The sequence below is a fragment of the Pygocentrus nattereri genome, chromosome 15 (assembly GCF_015220715.1).
Source record: "Pygocentrus nattereri isolate fPygNat1 chromosome 15, fPygNat1.pri, whole genome shotgun sequence".
NCBI lineage: Eukaryota > Metazoa > Chordata > Actinopteri > Characiformes > Serrasalmidae > Pygocentrus > Pygocentrus nattereri.
The window spans coordinates 34,483,258-34,504,393 of NC_051225.1; the positions used below are offsets into that span (position 1 = coordinate 34,483,258).

Sequence of the window (21,136 nt, forward strand, 5' to 3'; positions counted from 1 at the left end):
GTGGCGTGGCGGAGACCGTGCGACGAAGGCGAGGCAAAGAAAGCGAGACCGAAACTTTCACATGGGAGCTTTAACCAAGTCGAATTTCACGGCAGCGCTACGGTGATGCAGAGGCATCTGAAACGCAAGAACCCCTGGAGCCGTGATGTCTAATTCACTGCGTCTGCGTGGCGTCTTGCTTGTCATTTTGGTGCCCATGTTAAGTGGTCGCCACTTTGACAGAGGATGCGCATGCGAAGCGGCAGAGTCCCAAACTCTGCGGGCGCGCCACGCAGCAAAATACACTGAATAAGCCATGGAAATCTATGAAAGTTAAACAGAAAACCATATACAAACAGAAAACGTGTTCATGACTAGTATAACACTGTGGTGCAGACAGATTCCCGGTTAGTCCACCAGGCTTGAAACTTTTTCCTTATCACAGGTCTGAACGCTGTCCAGGACCAACAGACCGCGTGCATTCATACATTAGATTTGGAAACAGGAATGTCTGTACATCTTTCTCCCAGCTCAAACGCTGCGTGTATGAAAGTCCAGTGCTGTAGCTCTCTAGAGTTAAAGCGTTTTCTACCACTTCGTTCTTCAACCACTAATGTTAGTATCGTAATGTTATTTGTTTACCCGTCGGAAAACAAGGTCTCGATACGCTGTTTCAATTATACAAGTTAACGCCTAGGAACATTAGCTTTGGACTTCCAGACTCAGCAAGATAGTAATGTCTGTATATGGACTACAGAATGGACTTTTTTAAAACTTTAATGTACTTGACTTTCACTTTAAGCAAACTTATTAAATAGTTTGTTTTTGACTTTCAGAGTTATAACTTATGCAACATTGTAAAAAAAAAATAGTAAAAAAAAAAACAGTAAGATGTCTAGCAGCAAAAGTTGCCAAAATTCTATACAGTGGATTACTGTAAAATTACAGTTTTTCCCTGTAATTATTCTGTGTAATTTTATGGCTAAAGTTTAGTAGAATTACAACTTTTCATAGTTAAAAAACATCTCAAGAATGTATTAAAATCACGGACGTACTGCATAAATACGGTTAAAGTTTGAGGGTTGCTATCTTTTAAATAAGTGTAATTAAGTTACTTCAAAGAATTATTTAATCAATTTACAACACGCACCTTTCAAAATACAGATTTTGAAAGTAAAATAAAGAAACATTATTTAAATCAATGGCCACTTTACTGTCTTTTCAATCATTCTAGATTTATCTGTAGTATGAACTGTAACAGCATGCACTTGCTCAGATTGGATTCAGATTGGAACTGCATGAGATAAAAATTTCTTGAGTTAATTTACATACTACCATACTAACAAAGCCAGCAACTTGAAGCACTAAGCAACCATACTACACTCAAGACTTAGCTATACTGAATATGCCTCTAGAATGAAGACTTTTAGCTAATACAAAGAACAAGGGTCAATAACAGAACCTAGTACTGCAAAAGTTATTACAGTCCTTGAAAGGGGCCTTAATACAGTTGTGAAGGGGAATTTTCAACAATGACAGTAAGATGGAAAGATGTGCTGACAATACAAACCCCAAAAAAATTGTAAAACACAATACAAACAAGAATCTGTGATTTCTTTTCTTAAACTTTTATGTGATGTGGTAAGGCAGGGCCTACCCCTTCACCAATGAACAACATCCCTTAGATCATGAAATACATGTCTGTGTGTGTGTGTGTGTGTATGTATATAAGGGTATATGAAGGTACTTACCTGTGTCTGCCTGTGAAGGGGAAACAGCAAAAGGGGAACAGCATGGAGACCTACACCGATGCGGAGAAAGGGGGGGTCTATTCCACATCTAATACCCTGTGGAGGAAGAAAGAAAATAAATAAGACGTTAGAAATTAATGGACAAAGCAATGTACTTACCGGTAATGGATTGTATAACCTAGGTTGACTGTATTTAGCGCTGTTGTTTGTTTTAAATGTAAATCACACTGATCTGACCACATGGTGTGGAATGGGATCAGTGAGGGCAGGACTTATGACATAAAAAATGAAGGCTTCTCAGAGAGGGAAGGCTACTTCTCCCCAAGGCTGCCACCGGAAAACAATAGTGGTCAGTAGTGTCTAAAGAAGAGGACATGGAGGAAGTTGTAAGGTGAGATGGGACCCAGCCTCGCGGTTGCTTCTCATGCCAGGACTAAGCCTGACACTTGGTATACAATGTAAATACTTTATTTTCCATTTATTTCCCTTTGTACGGTTTTTGTTTCATGTTTTGCAAATAAATTGCCCGTTATGCACTTAACTTTTGGTCTCGCCCATCCTGTTGGTCTCCTCACCCCTGCAGACCTGACCAGGTCTAACCTTAACCCTAACCCGAAATCCTCTAGTCGAGGAGTAACATCTTCACAAATGGTGGCAGCGACAGTGGCTGTACCAAATGCTGGTCTCAACACTATCTAAGGAAGGTGACGAGCAGGTTTGAAGGGGCTCATTGTGACAACTGAAGGACGCTGAACTCAAACAACAGCAGCGTGAAGTGAACCCAAAGTGCATTTGTACTACGGAGACTAAGCATGGCTCCTAAAAGACAAGTGCCAACACAAGAGTTACATGACAGAAGAGACAGTGACAAACAAGAGAACAAGGTGTGTGACATGCTTCAAATCTTCATGCACAAGTAATGCACGAGTGACAAGCTATGGTGGCACAAGGCTTAGGAGCAGGAGCAACACTGGTGCTCCATGCAGTACCAGTTCAACCTGCTACAGGAGCTTGAAGACACCGACCAACACGTGGAACAGGGGACAACTACAGCAAAGAGGAAACAGAGAGGCTTCACCAGATGCAGATTTTGCGGTGCACACCAGCACACGACATGATAATCAGGCAGGCAGTTCAAACGCCAGCTACCCCAGCTGGCCCACACCTAGACTACCTAACCTGAAGGACATGGATGATGTCGAAAACTTCTTAATTAAGTTTGAAAGACTGGCTAAAGCAACAAAGTGGCCCAAGCAAACATGGGTGATACATTTAATTCCACTGCTTGAAAGAAGAGTATGAGCTGCATATGTCACGATGGACGCTATGACAAATTGAAAACAGCGATTCTGAGGAAGTTTGAAATAAACAAGGAGACACACCGACAAAAAATTCAGACTGACGAAGTCTGCAATGACGAAACACCCAGAGAGCTGTACATGCGACTTAAAAGGCTCTACGAGAAGTGGATGACCCCCAAGAAGACCAAAGAACAGATCGGAGAACAGTACCTCAAAATGGTAAATCCTGAGCTTCGGAGCTGGTTCCTGGAGTGCAACCCAACTACAATGGACCAAGCAGTCGACCTAGCGGAGGCCTACGCTATGGTGAGACATGCAGAGGGATCATTTCAGCTGGGAAAAGGCAACAGAGAGAGACACCAGCACAGAGAGCTCAGTGAGTCTGGGGGCATGGTCTGGGGTGGTTTGATGCTGAAGGTTTTTAAAAAAAACCCAAGTCTAAAATTTGCCAGAAGTAAAAACATTGCAGGGAACAGCACAAAGGCTGATGCAGGAAGGGTTTTAAAATGCCAGGACACAAAATAAATGCGTGCCCAAAACTCAACAGTGGTATAAACCAGTTATGCTGCAGCCCTAGAAATAACACTATTTCTATAAATAACAAACCCAAGACATTCTTGTAAATGTCAAAGTCGCAGTATAAAGCAAAAAGCATTAATAGACAGTGGGGCAAGTCAGATGCTAATTTTAGCTTCATGTTTACCTGAAGGAGAATGTAAACAGTGTGGCCAGTTAAAAGTCAAATGTGTACCCGGTGATGAGCAAGTGTATCCAACAGCTGATGTTAGCTTGGAAATTGAAGGGCAAAAGTATTTGCTTACAGTTGGGATTATGCAAAAAATCCCCCTATAAGGTCATTATGGGTAGAGACGTACCAGTTTTAATCAACCTTTTAACCGAAAAACAAAACAAAGCTGAGGTTTTGCTTACTACAAGGCAAAGTGCTAAAAGGAAAAGACAAAGTAATATAGAAGCCTTAAAAGAATTACCTTTTAGTGAGGCAACCAAGCTAAAAAAAACTAAAAGGGAGAGAAGGCAAGCTAAAGAGCAAGGCACCAAATTCAGTGAAAGCATCCCACACCCATATACTAATCTAAACTTACCTATGCACAATTCTGCACAGCTGCAAAAACTGGATGACACATTAAAGCCCCTGTTTATTAAAGCAGAGACAGAAAAAGTTGAAAAAGGAGGTTCTTTCATTGTGAGAGATGACATCCTCTACCAGACAAAGGGAGAACAAGAACAACTTGTAGTGCCAAAAGAGTTGAGGACTGAAGTTTTAAAACTGGGTCATTCTGAATCGTGGGCAGGCCATTTGGGAAATGCGAAATCATTAAGCAGCATTTCTAGTAGGTTCTATTGGCCAGGGAGGCACCTAGAGGTTTTGAGTTATTACCGGTCATGCCCAGAGTGTGAGTTAACAGCCTCAACCAAAAAATCTGATAGAGCACCCTCAATTAACCTACTGATAGTGGAGGAACAGTTTTCAAGGATAGCGATGGATATTGTGGGACCGTTGCCGCACAGCCGCTCTGGTAATAGCTATATACTCACAATATGTGATTATGCCACACGCTATCCTGAAGCCTTCCCACTGAGATAAATAAAAACAAGGCAATTGGTTAATGCTCTCATTCAGTTTATCTCCAGAGTAGGAGTACTTAGAGAGCTTCTAACTGACCAAGGTACCAATTTCACTTCAAAGCAGCTGGGGGAAGTTTATAACCTGCTGGGTATTAAAGACATCCGGACTACCCCATACCATCCACAGACAGATGGATTAAAAGAACGTTTAAAAAAAAACCTTAAAGACTATGCTCAGGTGTTTTGTTCATGAGACCTGGTCCGACTGGAATACGTGGCTGCCATATGTCTTTTTCACGTACTGGGAAGTACCACAAGCATCAGCCAGGTTCGCACCATTCCAGGTGCTCTACGCATGTGAGGTTCGAGGCCCACTGGACGTGCTGAAGGAGACCTGGGAGTGGCAGAACAACGGACAGAAAATGAACGTCCTCTCTCATGTCCTCAAGATGAGAGAGAAAATGGTAGACTTAATGAAGCTGGCACATGAGAACTTGGAGCAAGCTCAAGAGTACCAAAAAAAGGTACCGATCCACTGCAGAAAACCTGTGGGTGCACACTGTAGGAGAAGAGGAAGAGAGCATTGAATTGTATTTCCCTTCTAACAGCAAACACCAAGACGAACTGTTATCACTGGACCACTTAACAACGGAGCAACAGGAAGAGCTCAGAAACATCATTCTGGATGGATTATTTAGTGAAGAACCAGGGAGGACCACAGCAATCCAGCCCAACCTCCGCCTGCAAAAACACAACCCAATCCAGCAGGTGAACTGTCGGGCGCAAGCAAGACTCATCCCGAAATTTAAAGAGGAGGTCAATAAGATGCTTGTCATGGGCATCATAGAACCCTCTACCAGTCTGTGGTGCAGCCCAGTGGTTTTAGTCCCAAGAAAATTTGGCGAACTGAGGTTTTGTGTGGACTTTTCAAAACTGAACTATGTATCAACATTTGACCGCTACCCAACACCAAGAGCAGACGAGCTCATTGAAAGACTAAGCAAAGCCAAGTTTTTATCAACAGTGGACTCATGCAAAGGGTATTGGCAAGTAGCGCTTACGGAGACAGCCAAAAAGTTGACCGTATTCTGGGCTCCAAACAGACTATTCCATTTTGTTGTCATGCCATTTGGACTCCATGGGGCAGCAGCTACTTTCCAGAAGATGAAGAACGCAGTACTCAAAGGAACAGAGGACTAAGCAATAAGGGAGTGCCCGATACTGACCACAAAGAGGCGAGTAAGATTGTTCTTGGGCTTAGTGGACTGGTACCGATGGTTCATCCCAAATTTTGCTGACCAAACAGCGCCTCTCATGGCCACACTACACCATGCGCCTCTCACCAAACACTACTCCATGGACGAGAAAGAGGCTCTGGCAGTGAAATGGGCACTAGACTCTCTTAAGTACAGGGGGTTCTCGGGTTACGACGTTGATCCGTTCCTACGATTTTCTAAACCGATTTTCTGTGTAAGTCAGAACATACGTACATACTGTACGTAAATACTGTAAGCACATATCCTATCCTAAGACCTATCCTAACACAGTACCCTGCATAATTATCAAAAAACACATTAAGGAAATATAAAATACATTTAGTAATGAAATGAAATAGTAATAAAAAACAGTAATAAAAAAAGAGAGAGTTCCTTACCTTTATTCCTATGGTTGGCTTGCACACTGGAAGGGGCGTTGCAAGGGAGGCAGAGACAGGCTTATTGGGAGGAGGAAGCTGCAGAAGGTGCTGGAGATATTGGGGCAGGTGAATCTGGAGAGGCAGAACCTGCAGAAGATGCTGGAGATACTGGGGCAGGTAAGTCTGGAGAGGCTATACCTGCAGAAGATGCTGGAGATACTGGGGCAGGTAAGTCTGGAGAGGCAGAACCTGCAGAAGATGCTGGAGATACTGGGGCAGGTAAGTCTGGAGAGGCAGCTGAGGTAGAGGGTACAGGATCTCTTGCAGGATCTCTTGCAGGCCTCTCTATCTTCTTGAAATACTGCTGCAGGTTAGTCTGGAAGGAGACCATCTTATTCTCCTCCAAGATCTCCTTGTAACACTGGAGGCAATCCATGAACCCTCTGGCAACCTTAGTGTACCTGTCCATGTTGGGATCCTCAGCCTCAAACCTTGACAACCCTTCCTCTATCAGGGCAAGACCTCCTGCCAAGCCCTGCTTTGTAAATCTCTTGGGCTCTGGAGTTGGTGTGTCTTCCTCTCCCTCTATCATCTGCTTCTCCAGTTGGATAAGGTCCTCAGCAGATAACTCCTCTCCATGAGATGCCAGTAGCTCTGTGACATCATCAGCCTCCACTTCCAAATTAATTTCCTTACTCAGGGCAACAACGTTCTTGATGACATTCTTAACTGTCTCCTCAAACCCATGGAAATCATTCACAAACTGGGGACACAGTTTTTCCAAACACCATTCATGTTTGTCTGCTTAACCTCATCCCAGGAATCAGCAATGTTCTTCACAGAATCACGGATGTTGTATGATTTCCAAAAGTCCTTCAGAGTCAAGTCCTTATTCTTCTCAGTTGCCCCTAAAGCCATAGCAATTGTCCTTCGGAGGTAGTAGGCTTTGAATGAAGCAATGACTCCTTGGTCCATAGGTTGTAAAAGAGCAGTGGTATTAGGTGGAAGGTAAACCACCGTGGCATTAGGGTGACAGTCATCCAGATGGGCAGGGTGTTCAGGCGCATTGTCCAGCACTAGCAACACCTTAAAGGGCATACCCTTGGAGGTACAGTACCGCTCCACGCCTGGCACAAAATGGTTGGTGAACCAGTCCTCATACACCGCAAGTGTCACCCATGCCTTCTTATTAGCGTTCCAGATGACTGGTAGTTGACCCTTCCAAATGCCCTTGGATTCTCAGCTTGATACACCAGCAAGGGCTTCAGTTTGTAGTCGCCAGCAGCATTTCCCCCAAGAAGCAAAGTCAGTCTCTCCTTGCTGGCTTTATGACCTTTATGACTTCTCCTCCTTGGCGATGTACGTACGGTTAGGCATACACTTCCAAAACAAGCCTGTCTCATCCACTTGTTCGGCACAGTAACCCCCCTCCCTAATTATCTCAGCCAATGCTTTAGGAAACTCACTTGCTGCTTTCTCATCACCACTAGCAGCTTCACCTTGCACTTTAATATTATGGAAATTGGCATGAGCCTTGAACCGCATAAACCAACCCCTAATGGCCACAAACTCTTCACTTTCACTTCCTTCCCCCTTTTCTTTTTTCAACGCCTCAAACAATCTTTTAGCCTTCTCCTGAATCACCATAAGGCTCACTGGGATACGCCATTGATTTTGGTCTTCCAACCAAAGCACTAATAATCTTTGCATCTCAATAATAAGACCATTACACTGCTTCGTTATCACTGTCGATTTCATAGGAGCAGATCCTTTCACATGTTCAAGGATGCAATATTTATCTTTTATAATCGTAGCGACAGTCATACGACTAAGTCCAAGCGACCAGCCAATGTTTGTCGCTGTTTACCCCTTATCTGATTGCTTAATGATATCTAATTTCACTTCCATGGTGATGGCTTCTTCGATGCACTGCCATCAGAAGAGTCTGCCTTATGTTTGGGAGCCATAATGAAGGGCAAAAGGTTAACAAAATCAGAACACACACGAGAGAGAGAACGACGAAGCAACAAGCCAAAATGGCGTACAATGCGACTGGGGTGACTCCGTCCGTCTTCCTCGGTCCACAGCCGCATCACGGCGTATTCTTCCGCCGCGCACACCAAGTAGTTTCCGCACACGAAGTTTGCGTTTACGATGTTTACGACACAAAACCACTTAAGTCGGAACAAGGCTTTATATAGTATATGGGAGATGTGTCGTAACCACGAAACATCGTAACTCGGGACTGACGTAACCCGAGGACCTCCTGTATTACCTTATGGGCAGTGATTTTGTTTTAGAGACTGACCATAGAGCGCTGAAATGGATGTGCCAAATGAAAGAAACAAACGCACACATTACATGGTACCTTTTGTTGCAGCCATTCTGCTTCCAAGTGCAATACCGGAAGGGTAAGGACAACGTCACAGCAGACTTCTTATCTTGCCACTTGGACAGTGACTGAGATGGGGGGGTTGTGTGTGATGTGGTAAGGCAGGGCCTACTCCTTCACCAATGAACAACATCCCTTTGATCAGGGGTCCCCAGTTACATTTTTTTAAGGGCCACATTTAACCAACATCACAAAAGCAAGGGACAGTGCATTAGTTGCATAATGTTTCATAATTAGGCAGTACAGTACAGACTGTACAGTAATTATTTGTTTGTTGTTATAAATTAGGAATGTCAATTGCAGCTGCATGATTTTACTCACCATTCAATGAGAGAAGTGACAGCGGCGGGTTGAAACAAGAGACCTGAAGTTTGAGCAGTGCTCTGTTGTGGCCATGAGAAGACACTGATCTAGGTGTGCACTGGAGAGTTTGTTTCTGTCCTGGCTTTTGATAATGTTCATTGAAGAAAATGATGACTCACAGATATAGGTGGAGGGAAATACTTTGAGAAGCAGCATTGCAATCGGTCTTGCCTGGTTGAACTGGAGAATCATTTTTATCCAAAAGTCAGTCACACTAACATCCTTGTGCTGCTCTTTGGGCAAATCTGATTTTGACATTTCCAAGATCTCCATCTGAAGAGATGCCTAATCCAGAGATGGAAGCAGCCTTTTGGCCTCAACAGTCCACTGGCCATCTGCAGAAGCGCAAAACGGCTGACGTAAAACCAAAGAGGATTTCACTTGAGAGGTTAAAGCTCTCTAATGGTAACTTGAAGTTTTCTATCAGTCTTCACAATAACGCTTGCATCACAGCATCCTCTTGCATTTTGTTTTTCTCACAGTGTTGCTTCAGCTTAGGAAAGTGCAGTTTTCTTCCTTGTATATCTTGTTCAAACAAGCCCAGCTTTAAATGGAAAGCTTCAATTGCTTTATACATATTTGCAATGGTGTGGTTCTTTCCTTGCAGTTGCAAATTAAGCTGATTAAGATGAAACATAATGTCACATAAAAAAATGCACATAAGCCATTTCTTTGCTGTCATTCAGGAATTTCAGAAAAGAGTGAGCCTTTTCATTTTGCAAGTTGCCAAGAAAAGAACAGAGTTTTTCATGTAATTCGCACACTCTCTCCAATACTCTGCCCTTGCCAAGCCAGCGCACATCGTTATGCAGCAACAGATCATGATATGCAGCAGACATTTCCTCCAGCAGGGCCCTGAAAAGGTGATGCTGCAAACTAGAACTCTCCCTAATGAAGTTTACAAGCTTCATTACTGTATCCATCATGTCTTTCATTTTCCCACACAGTTTTGCACACAAAACTGAGTTGTGTAGGGGCAGCAAACAAAGCAGCTCTTCTCAAAAAGCTTTCTCATCAAAAAATCGCACAAACACTGACAGCTACTCTATGTCCGTCCTATCACAAGACATGTCAATGGCGAGTGACATGAAATCTGCTTTCTTCAAACGTGAGAGCAGGGCACACAAACAGTCCTCCGCTAAAACTTCCACTCACTGCAGTACTGTCCGATAATGGTACTTGCTTCAACAAGTCTACAACAGTTTTCTTTGTTTTTTCGTCATGGCTCAAAACTTCTTCCACCATATCAATTGCACATGTCTTTATGAACTTGGCATCTGTGAAAGTTTTTTTTAGCTTTTTCTAAGTTCCACGATACACGTAGAGATGCTGTTGTTGCATTTTCTTGTGCAGATGTTGTCTTATGGATAGTAATATCAGAATGATTGTAGGCAACAGTCAAACTTGTAATCTTTTGTCTTCGACTCTCTGATTTTGCCGGGAAGTTGTCATTGAAATGGCTGTGGCGTGTATTTAAGTGCCGCATTATGTTAGCCATCTTGCATACGGCTACAGTTTGAGAGCATAGCAAGCAAGTTGGCATAGCATTGGCACGGTCTGGTAAAATAAAACAAAATAAAACAAAATTCAACTGAAATTATCCAAAATTTAAAAAAAAAAATTTTTCTTCCTACAATTATGGAGAAACTATGTTTTGTTTAGCCTGTATTGCAAAATCTACACTGTACAGCTGTCATGATTTTCCCCTCCCAGCCCTGCCATGTGTGTTTGTTTGGTTTCTTCCCGGTCCTACCCCCTTGTTTCCAGACCATGCCCCTGATTGTTACCACCTGTTATCCCCCTGTTCCTCATTATCCCTGTTGTATTTAAGCCCCATGTTTGTCCTGGTTTGTTGCTGGTCTTTGTTTGAGGTGTTAGTATTGTTTGAAGTGTTTGGTCTTTGTCTTAGATTGTTTGTTTATTTTGTGTTGTTTATCATGTCTGTATCCCAATCTCTCCATGTTGGCTACCTGACCCTGGACTGTCTTGACTCAGAATATGGATTTGCCCACAATAAATTTCGCTTGGTTTCGCACATGCATCCGTCTCCTCATCACTCCACAGCATTACAGAAAGACCAGCTGACCAAGGACGCTGCGATAAAGCGAGACTCTGGTATGTGGTTGTTCCACTGGGATGAAACTCCAGCTGTTCCAAACAGCCCAAGTTAGACATGTCCCAACGTCTGTTCCTGGCATTGTGGATGCCGCCCGAGTTTCAGATCTCGTGGCCACACCCTGCGGCATGCCTGTTCCCATGGCCGCTACCTTCAGCATGCCTGCACCTCCGGACCCACCGCCAGTCGCTGTGCGGCTGGACCTGCCACCTGTCGCCGTGCCTCCAGACCCGCCGCCTGTCGCTGCGACTCTGGACCCACTGCCTGCTAGTCTTTGTTTGAGGTGTTAGTATTGTTTGTCCCATCAGCAAGGCCAATCACTCTACAAGAACTCCAGAGTTCATATCTTCCCGGATCTTTCAGCGGAGTTGCAGAATCGTTGCAATGAGTTCAAGACCGTTAAACTCAAATTACATAAGGTAGGTCTGAAATTCCGCATGCAGTATCCAGCCCGGCTGATCTTCTCTTTTGACGGATCCGTGCATAAATTCGACTCTGCGGCTGAGGCATCTTCATTTCTCAATGCTACAGTCCTTCCTACACTGAGGTTTGCATACCTATATTGCTTTTCTACAAGAGACACATTTGCATTCTTCTGAACAAAAAAAAAATTCAGAGAGGATGGGTGGGGCAGCTATTCCTGCTTCCTGCAGATCTTGAGGGGTAGCAGTTCTAATAAGCAATTCACACCTGGTTCAATTCAATCAGATATAGCAGGGAGATATGTTATTATTACAGGTTATCTCTATCAGACTCTTGCTGTTTTAATTAATATCTATGCACCAAATTGGGATGATTCTAGATTTATTGAAAAATCATGGGGGTGATTTTAATTGTGCCATGGACCCTGATTTAGACAGATCATCCAAAAAACAAATCTCTCAGAATAATCTTACACAAGCACTAAAATCCTTTCTTGTTTCACACGGTCATTCAGATGTCTGGCACTTTCTTAATCCTAACAGTAGACAATACTCCTTTTTTCATCAGTTCGCTTGTCCTATTCTCGCATTGATTACTTTTTTATAGATGATGCACTATTACCTAGAGTAAAATCCTGCTCTTATGGCAGTATCGTTATTTCTGATCACACTACCTTATCTATGACAAGCCTTGCACCCCAAAATCATGGCGTATTACATATAACATTCACAATAAGCAGCAGAAAGAAAAACTACTAAAGTTGACTAATGACATTCAGCAGTTGGATACACTCTGCTCTTTCCCCTGATCTAGACACTCTTAAGAAAAGAACAGCCCTGCAATCTGAATTTAATTTACTATCCACTCATTATGCAGAACAAATGCTTCTACGCTCGCGACAGTCCTTTTCTGAACATGGCGATAAACCTAGCAAGATCTTGGCCTCTGAACTTAAACAACAATCTGTCTGAAATTTTATATGCCACATTTGCATGCAGGCTGGTACCCTCACCACAGGCCCATTGGAGATTAATAATTGTTTCAAACATTTTTATTCCTTATTGTATGAATCTGACTCCATGCCCAACTTAAAGCAAATGGAGAATTTTTTTAAAGATCTCCCAATTAACACAGTTAGTGTATTAGACACAGCTAAATTAGACTTACCTATAACCAAGGAGGAAATTATTTCAGCCATTCAAGCTATGCAGAGTGGCAAGACCACATGTGCACATGTGTCCACCTCCTCATTGCTCAGCTTTAGGTTTGTACACCTGAAGAACATTGATGGTTCTTCAAGACAGTTACCAGTCACTGTTAGACAGTGTCATCATTCTAATATACAGGGTAAGTCAAAAGTCACAGGACACCATTTTATTTTTAAATTTTTTTATGCTGTCATAATCCTCCACGATGTGGTGCTGAAGGTGGTGTTTGTTGCGGATTTTCTCAGCATACACAATTTGTTTGAGATGACCAAGAGATAAAAGTTAATAATAAAATTTAAAAAATAAAATGTCCTGTGACTTTTGACTCACCTCGTATATATACAAAAATCTCATATGGTCTGTAGCAAATGGCATTTCAATACATAAAAATGTGTATATGTACATTTTCCACCTCCATAAAGCAGAAACCACATGCGGCTGTTTTGCAAGGACTTAAGTGCCTTAAGCTCAATTTGTGACGAACATTTACGGAAAGATTGAAAAACACCATGAGCGGCTCAATTCCCAGGACCACTGATTGACAGGTTAGTTAAATTTGACTGACATGATGTTTTAAAACATCACTGCACCACCAAGCTGTTAATTGACCTACAGAAAAGTGCATAGTTTTGTTGTGGATGCTATGAAAGTAGTGCAAGTAGATTCCAGAGACATTAGGTGACTTTGTTTAAACAGATAAACAGGGTCGTTCCTCTGGTTTTTGTGAGGGCTTAGAGCTTTTATGAGAATTGAGGAGGAGGTGCCTAGATTTTGTGAGCTATACATGGCCTACACTCTTTAAAATGAATAGCAACAGTCAAACCTTCTAAGAAAGCACGGTCTATACTTAAATCATCCCAGCTAGTTTCAGACAGCACTAAATCTAACTGTCGCAAGTGTAGATGCTATTCCCAATGCATGCTTGCTGAGAAAGCTGTGTCTAGAAAGATGTGGGTAAAGATTAATTAGTCAAATGATCTAGAAATGGTTTATCTTCAGCTGCTTTGTGGACTGCAAATGGGCTGTAACTCTTTTAGATGAATGTTAGCAAGATCATACTCTAAAGGAGTTCTTCTAAGAAATGCTGAGGGTGACACTTCCAGTTATTTACTTTAAAACTATGCTGCTTTTGTCATGGGATTTGCAGCTCTCCGTTTCAAACTGTCATGTTATTCAGGCATGACAGGCATAACTTCATAACTTGAAAAATTAGCTTCAGTCATGACGGATTTTTAATTTTTAATGTCACAAAGATGCAGGCCTTTGTTCCAGGATCTAGTCTAGTCTCGCTAACTGGCCCATAGTATGGCTCTTACAGGTTTCAGACAGATGAGCATACAGTTTCTGCAACACAGAAAGTAGTGCTGCAGTGATTCACTGGTTCTCCAGCTTTTCACAGGCTGTGGAACCACATGTTTAGTTTCTACATAAACCCAGCATACCAGCTTATTTACTTTAAACCTTTTTATACAACCTGCACCACCCCCTCCCTTAAAGTTTCGAAAGGATGTTATTTTAGGATGACTGGTATCATTATTCAAGTTCTGGGAGTGTCTTACTGACAATCTTTGGCCAAAGACAGTAGCTCTGTTCTCTAATGCCATAAGAGTTATTCATGTCCCAGCCTCAGACAGAGTGTGGGACTACACTTTTGGTTCCTCTAGAAATCTAGCAAATTTACTTCAAACCCCCTCATGCGACCACAGGGCTGCTTTATCTGGTAATTAAATGATGTTTAGTCTCAGACTTTCAACAGTACTGAAAATATTTGACTAAAATGAAAAAAGTTAATAAATACATTTTTATTGATGGCACCCCAGAGTCTCAGCAGCAGAAGCACATGTTTTTAAAACTACTTTGTTAGGACAAAAATCCCAGTGGGGCCTCCATAAACCAGTTTTACTTCATTTACTCTGTTGTATTAAAACACTGCAATAGAGATAAATATGCATGTCTAGGCATGACCAAACGTCTCCCTTTCATATTGATTCAATTTTCTATTGAAAAACAGCTTGGCTACAATATATATTACATCTATCCAAAGGTAAGGCTCCTGTTCCTGCCTCTGGTGGGATGAGGGCTCCTAAAATGGACCTTTAGAAAAGGGTCAGCACTGGATTAGAAATTGAAACATCATACAGACAAACACCTTCAAGCCTTATTTTTCCCTGTGAAACATTTAGCATCATCCACATTATGTAAAAATGAGTAGTGGTTGATTAACAGATGCTTGCTTGTTAAATCTAGACTTTAAATGCAGGTTCTGAATTGGGTGTATGCAGAAAAACATCACTAACTCCTCACAGTAGGCCAGACAATACATACCCAAGAGTAAACATTGCAGTTACATTTACACAGGCAATAGTAACCTATACTATAACTACTTTTGAACCTTTTAAATATAGTTATTCATTCTACATTAAATCCACACTCATTTATATTTGGCTTTTTAATCATATGCTTTTTTCTAAAATGTCATATTTTAACAGGTATTTTCATAATAAAATATTAAACAGAGTACACCCTTTAGCAGCAGTATTTTGGAAATTATTGTGGCAGAACGTGGAGTAGGCAGTTCTTTTAACCCGGTAAGTTTATGACATCACACGGCTTGTCCAATAGAAATGATCAAGTGGCGCTAAGCTTCAACTTTAGCCTGGTATCAGGTTTGTCCAAAATCACATGTTGTCATAGTAACTGAGTGGGGCTTAAGATGAGCTTAAGTTTAAGACCACCCTCCCACACACACATTTATGACCAGTTTGAGCCACTTCTCTTTGGAAGTGTGAACCATCATGTCAGCCATAATGTAACATAGTCAAAAAGTATCAACCAGTAACCCAGCTCAAAACAAGAGCCAGTTGTAAACTTCCATTTTTTAAATGGGTTGCTGGCATAAAATTCATAATGGCCATATATTTTCCACTTTCAACATTTAATATGTTCTCTTTTTCAATTAAATATGGATTTAAATGTTTTGCATATTATTGCATTCTTTTTGTATTTACATTTTGAACAGCATTCCAACTTTTTTGGAAATGGGGTTGTAGAAAACCCACTTACACTAACACAGATTAAATATTTTTGCTAAATTTTTGTGTAGTGAGGGTCTATGATTTAGAATAGAATAGAAATGCCAGTAAATATTAGAAACACTATAATAATTCAATACAAGAATAGATGCTCTTCAAAGCCATCAAAACATTTACTTGATATCAGTGGATTAATACAACAATAACTCACATAATACATAAAATACAACTTTTCAAATTGTTAAAACTGAAAACACTGACAGATTATTGTGCACAGGATTTTGAAACAGACTGTGCTAAACACAGATTGAAAAATTTACACAATACTAACATGATACAGAATACATTACTGATGTAAATAAGGTCAGAAACAGAAGCAAAAGTATTTCATTCCAGAGAGCAGAAAAACACTTAATCTCACTTTATTCCATATGCCTGCTCGTCATGAAATAAATATTTGGTAACTGTTCTAAAATCAGTTGTAACAGTAACACTATTTCAAATTATTTTGAATGTCATTTTGCTATATTGATATCTCTTAGAATCTACCATTACAAATGTTTGTTACATATTTACAAATACTTTAGCCATATGTCAATGAAAGTACTGTTTCTGACAGTTTGGGTATTAAATAATATAAACAAAATGTAATCAAACAAAGTGCTACAAAGTGCTCCCCTAGCACACACTGGCTGTGACCAGCTGCCCGGACAACATCCTAGAGCTCCATGTGGGTTTCTCAGCAGGTTTCATCTGGTTCATAGTTGTGTAATTGTGAAAATCATGTAGTAATAGTGGCCTATTAGCTCTGATCTACAGAGAAGTTGGATTCAGACCTACAAACAAATTTAAAAAGAAATTTTTAAAAAGTGTATAAGAAAATGTCACAAAAATCATAAAAAATCTGTCATCTGAATAAATGAGCTAGACAGTTTGTGTCTATGCCAAAGTATTAAAGTTCCAAATATCCCTTTGCTGTTTGTGAAACATAAAATAAATAAATACTTCTCAAACATCAACTAAAAATCACAGTGAATCACAGTGATAATGTCAGGCTTAATATATTATGTCACATTATGTTACTTTAACATATACAGTTGTGTGTAAAAGTTTGAATACCCCTGTCAAATTACATGTTTTGTTGATTCTCTACAGTGAACACACTTACATTTGGCAATTTTCTTCAGATTCTTACTACACATTTGGAAAAAAAAAACTAAAACCTAAATTATAAAGTGTGTCCTAACTTTTGCACGTGCCACTTTTTTTTTTTATTCAGTAAACACCAGCAATTGCTCATTAAAATATACAGAAGTGGGTTCTCTGAAACGTCATTCACTTAAGTTTTGGGTTTACTACACGACTTTTAAAGTCTTAGCAGATTACAAAAAGACTCAGCTTCTCAAAAAAAAATGACTAGATTTGCAGACTTTTTTGGGTGAAATATTTGAAATATTATTGATCACACAATACACGATTAGTGATCACACACTATTTACTATAAAAATGTACTAAAAATCAAGGTAGAAGTTGTATACTGTAACTGGCTTTAGATGATCAACAAAATACGTAATCTTATCAGGGGTGCATAAACAAAAAGCTGTGTTTATTACTTACACACATGCATCAGGGTTCTTGATGTCCATGTGGTTTTTATATTCCAGAATTGGAGGGATGCTTTCTTCATCTTCAGGCAACTGCTCAAAAACCATAAGAATTGATGTGATGAGTTTCTGAGCAAGCCAAAGGAGCAATCTAGAAGTAAACACTTTATGCTTACTCACCTCCCAGTACACTTCATCATCAAAGCAGTTGTCATCTGCTGGGTCTCCCCAGAGTGGCAGCCTCAGAATCATACCTACATGTAATCAAGTACATTACAGCCTTAGAACATTTTACAATTGTTTATTGAAACAAGATAAGAATCAGATCCTAAGGAAACTTGCCAACTGACTACAGATCAAGTGAAATGAGATTTCCTAGTGTTAATTTGGTAATCTGTAACAGTGAGAGCTAGTTATTGGTCATTAAAGATGACACTTTCCATTCATCCTATGCGTTGCTTTTGTGAAATTACCCTATGATTCAGTAAAAAAAAGAATTTTGGCAGTTTCCTGGCTAGTAATATATATAAAGCTTAACTGATTACTCTCCCTGAAGGATTACATACCTACTATTGCTCCACCAACAATTCCAAAGGCAAGAGCCACAGCAATCCCTGCAGCCTGATAGCCTCCCTGTGTACTTGGTGTCCTTTTTGTACCCACAAATTCAAATATATTCTTCAACCTAAGAAAGTAAAGAATTATATTGAAATTGTTTTTCAACAGTAAGTATGGACTTTGAAATGAGACATCGTCAAATGTACTCACCCTTCACTTCCATAGATAGATGTGCTTGCAGTGGCAGCTGTGATGGCTCCTACAACTCCTCCAAGTAAGCCTGGCATAGCATGCAGATTGTGGATTCCACAAGTGTCCTGGATCTTCAGATGCTTCTCCATAAAAGGCTGTTGGAGAAATCAGCACTTTAGCACTGGAAACGAAGCCATCCACATTTAGCAGAACAGTCAGTTTATTTTTGCAGCACTTACAGACAACACAAGGTAGCCAAAGGTAGACAGGATCCCACAGCAGAAGCCAACGATCAGAGAGCCGTAAGGTGTGATCATGAACTCAGACGCTGTTCCCAAGGCAACGCCTCCAGCCAGGGTGGCGTTCTGGATATGAACCTAGAGCAGAAAGAACAGATGCATTACAAACTATACCTTTTGAGATCTGGCAGAAGAATGACAATTGTCTTTGTGCAGCAGTTAATTTTCCATGGTCTGTGAAGCATTGAAAATTACCATGTCCAGCTTGCCCTTATTTGCAGAGAGGCTTGAGATAGCATAGCTTGTCAGGACACTGGCAGCCAAGGCCAGGTAGGTGTTGATGGCTGCTCGGTGTTGCCCATCTCCATGATTCGCAATGGCAGAGTTGAAACTGGGCCAGAACATCCAAAGGAAGAGAGTACCTGGAAGGAGAATAGCTTTGATATTTAGAAAGCGGGTCTACTCTTTGACCAAGAAATTCAACAGGTCAAAAGGCCTTGGACTCACCGATCATGGCAAAGACATCAGAGTGGTAGACAGAGCCATGCAGACGTTTGCTCTGGTGCAGATTTGGTCGATAGAGAATCCATGAAATTGTCAGACCAAAATATCCTCCAAAAGTGTGGATGGTCATAGATCCACCAGCATCTCTGGCCTATAGCAAGATTACAATCTGATTAGACTTTTCATAACCAATACGATCTTTATTGTATCAGTGAAGTTCTAATAATCCAAATTGTCAATGGCACCTACATGGAGGAGCTCAAGGATGATGTACTCTTCCACTGCAAACAAGGTGACTCCAAATAGGGTCATCACCATCAACTGTACAGGACTGGTTTTCCCAAGACAAGCACCAAATGCAATTAAGCAACTAGCCACGCAGAAGTCAGCATTGATGATACTGGAGGAAGATGAGGGACACATCACATAAGGCTTTTTGTTATGCAACATGAAAGAAAATGAGTTTTCAAATCATGCTAGTCGGCTAAATCAGATATCCTTCCACTTCCGCATGCAACTATCTAGAGTTGTAGAAGCTGGCTGAGTATATTCTTTAATTATCCTTTAGCATAGCTCTAACACTCAGGATATAAACATATTTTACCACATTGCCATCTCAGTTTAGCAGATTACAGATAAACAGCTAGCAACAGAATGAGACTATATGATAACAACCTGAAAATTTAATGAACATAGGGATTTGAATCAGCAAGAACTTTGAGGTTTTTGAACTTACTTCTCCACTCCGATTTTGATGAACCCATCAGTTGGGTCCAGCGAGTGGAACCAGCCTTGCATCAGCAGGGCCCACTGAATCCCAAAGGCAGCAATCAGGAAGTTGAAGCCCACAGCACTGAAGCTGTAACGCTTCAGGAAGGTCATGAGGAAACCAAAACCCACGAAGATCATCACATGAACATCCTGGAAACCTGCTCGACAAATGAGTGAAAACAGTGGACATGTTAAGATAAAGAGTGGACGAGAGCATTCAAAGTGACACTATTTTTGGGGATTTGGAGACCTCGCTGGTGGAAATGTGCAATGGCATGCAAGATGTGGAAGAACATTTTGTAACATCAGTCATGCTTTGGACCCCCAACATGTGGATAAATCTGATGACTGCGAGCATGTTTAAAGAGTATTCAAAGAGAGATCTGTCAAAACCTGTTGAAGAACATGTCTTTCAGACTGTTGCCATCATACCAGTGTTGATTTTGCATTTGAGACCTAAAAATTGACGTGTGTTGCAAATTGATGGCTTGTGATGTAAAGACATATGAAATGGTCCAAAAACCAGCTATGTAAGATGGCTGATGTCTGGAATTGGTTAAAATTTTGCTTTGATCATGTTTTAAGAGAAGCCAAACTTCAGTGTATGTATTAATTCCTATTTTCATTTAATTCTATTTTTATTTTTATTTAATTTACTTGCAGTAAACTTCTAGTATTGACAATATCACTACAATATAACATTTCTGTTTTATATTCAAAACATTAAATAAAATGAATTAATATGAAGATAAAGAAAAAAAAATTAACATATACTCACTTGCATATCTGAAGTAGAAGTCATTCTCACTGTCACTTGTAATGTTGTGTTCCTTCTTGTAGTCTGGCCAGTGAGCATCCGACTCTTCATTGTAGCGAACAAATGCTCCGAAGAGGATGATCATGGCAATTTGCCACAGGAAGCAGACAGCAGGCAGACTGATCCGGACATTAGTGTTCTTGGAATGGCACCAGAAATTTTTGCAGCAAACTTGGCAGTTCCCCATCGTGGCTGTCTCTTAGAACCAGAGTGGACCTTCTGTCAGGACCTTGTGTAGACAGATACTGACTGCTGCTACATTTATAGCCAAATCTTCAGAGGTGTGTCACATCTGGGCACCTGTTTGGCTAGTTCAGGTGCACCTCTGACACATGACTTTTGTCTTTTGGGATGCACAACATTTTTAGATCCATATCTGGAACATACTGAAGTACTCAGCACTGAAGTTTCAAAGATAAACCTTTTTTGTAGAAAAATTGCAACTTCCTTGAATTCAGTGAAAAAAAGTACAAGAATTATTTGGAACATGAAACATTATTGAAATACATTATTTTTTATGAGTATAGAAATAATTACTGTTTCATAATTTCATTGCACTGCGTCAGACATTCCATTGCAGACAAAACAGAAGGTTTTCATTACAAGAATGATACTTTTTGCATGTGAGCACTACAGATAAGCCCATTTTCACTTTTCTACTGA

The 21,136-nt window shown here is 40.7% G+C and overlaps 1 protein-coding gene and 1 pseudogene across 1 annotated transcript; both read right to left on the reverse strand.

The window, feature by feature from the left end:
* Positions 1–6,333: 6,333 nt before the first annotated feature.
* Positions 6,334–8,347, reverse strand: LOC108428460 (annotated as a pseudogene).
* A 7,590-nt stretch (positions 8,348–15,937) lies between these two features.
* On the reverse strand, positions 15,938–20,718 carry LOC108428495 (ammonium transporter Rh type C-like). The gene is made up of 11 exons (XM_017699531.2): positions 20,435–20,718; positions 19,622–19,814; positions 19,135–19,285; positions 18,889–19,036; positions 18,637–18,803; positions 18,382–18,519; positions 18,161–18,297; positions 17,959–18,077; positions 17,573–17,646; positions 17,406–17,485; positions 15,938–16,624 (listed from the first exon to the last, which is right to left on the reverse strand). Exons 1-11 carry the CDS (start codon positions 20,658–20,660, stop codon positions 16,591–16,593), a joined length of 1,467 nt encoding a protein of 488 aa, XP_017555020.1. The 5' UTR covers positions 20,661–20,718; the 3' UTR covers positions 15,938–16,590.
* Positions 20,719–21,136: the final 418 nt, after the last annotated feature.

Excerpts from the sequence above, each read along its gene's own strand:
- LOC108428495 (XM_017699531.2), bottom strand. The coding sequence starts at position 20,660 with ATGGGGAACTGCCAAGTTTGCTGCAAAAATTTCTGGTGCCATTCCAAG. Across the intron at positions 19,815-20,434 it reads CTTCTACTTCAGATATGCAA|GTTTCCAGGATGTTCATGTG; the intron begins GTGAGTATATGT and ends TTTGTCGAGCAG. Across the intron at positions 19,037-19,134 it reads TCATCCTTGAGCTCCTCCAT|GCCAGAGATGCTGGTGGATC; the intron begins GTAGGTGCCATT and ends ATCTTGCTATAG.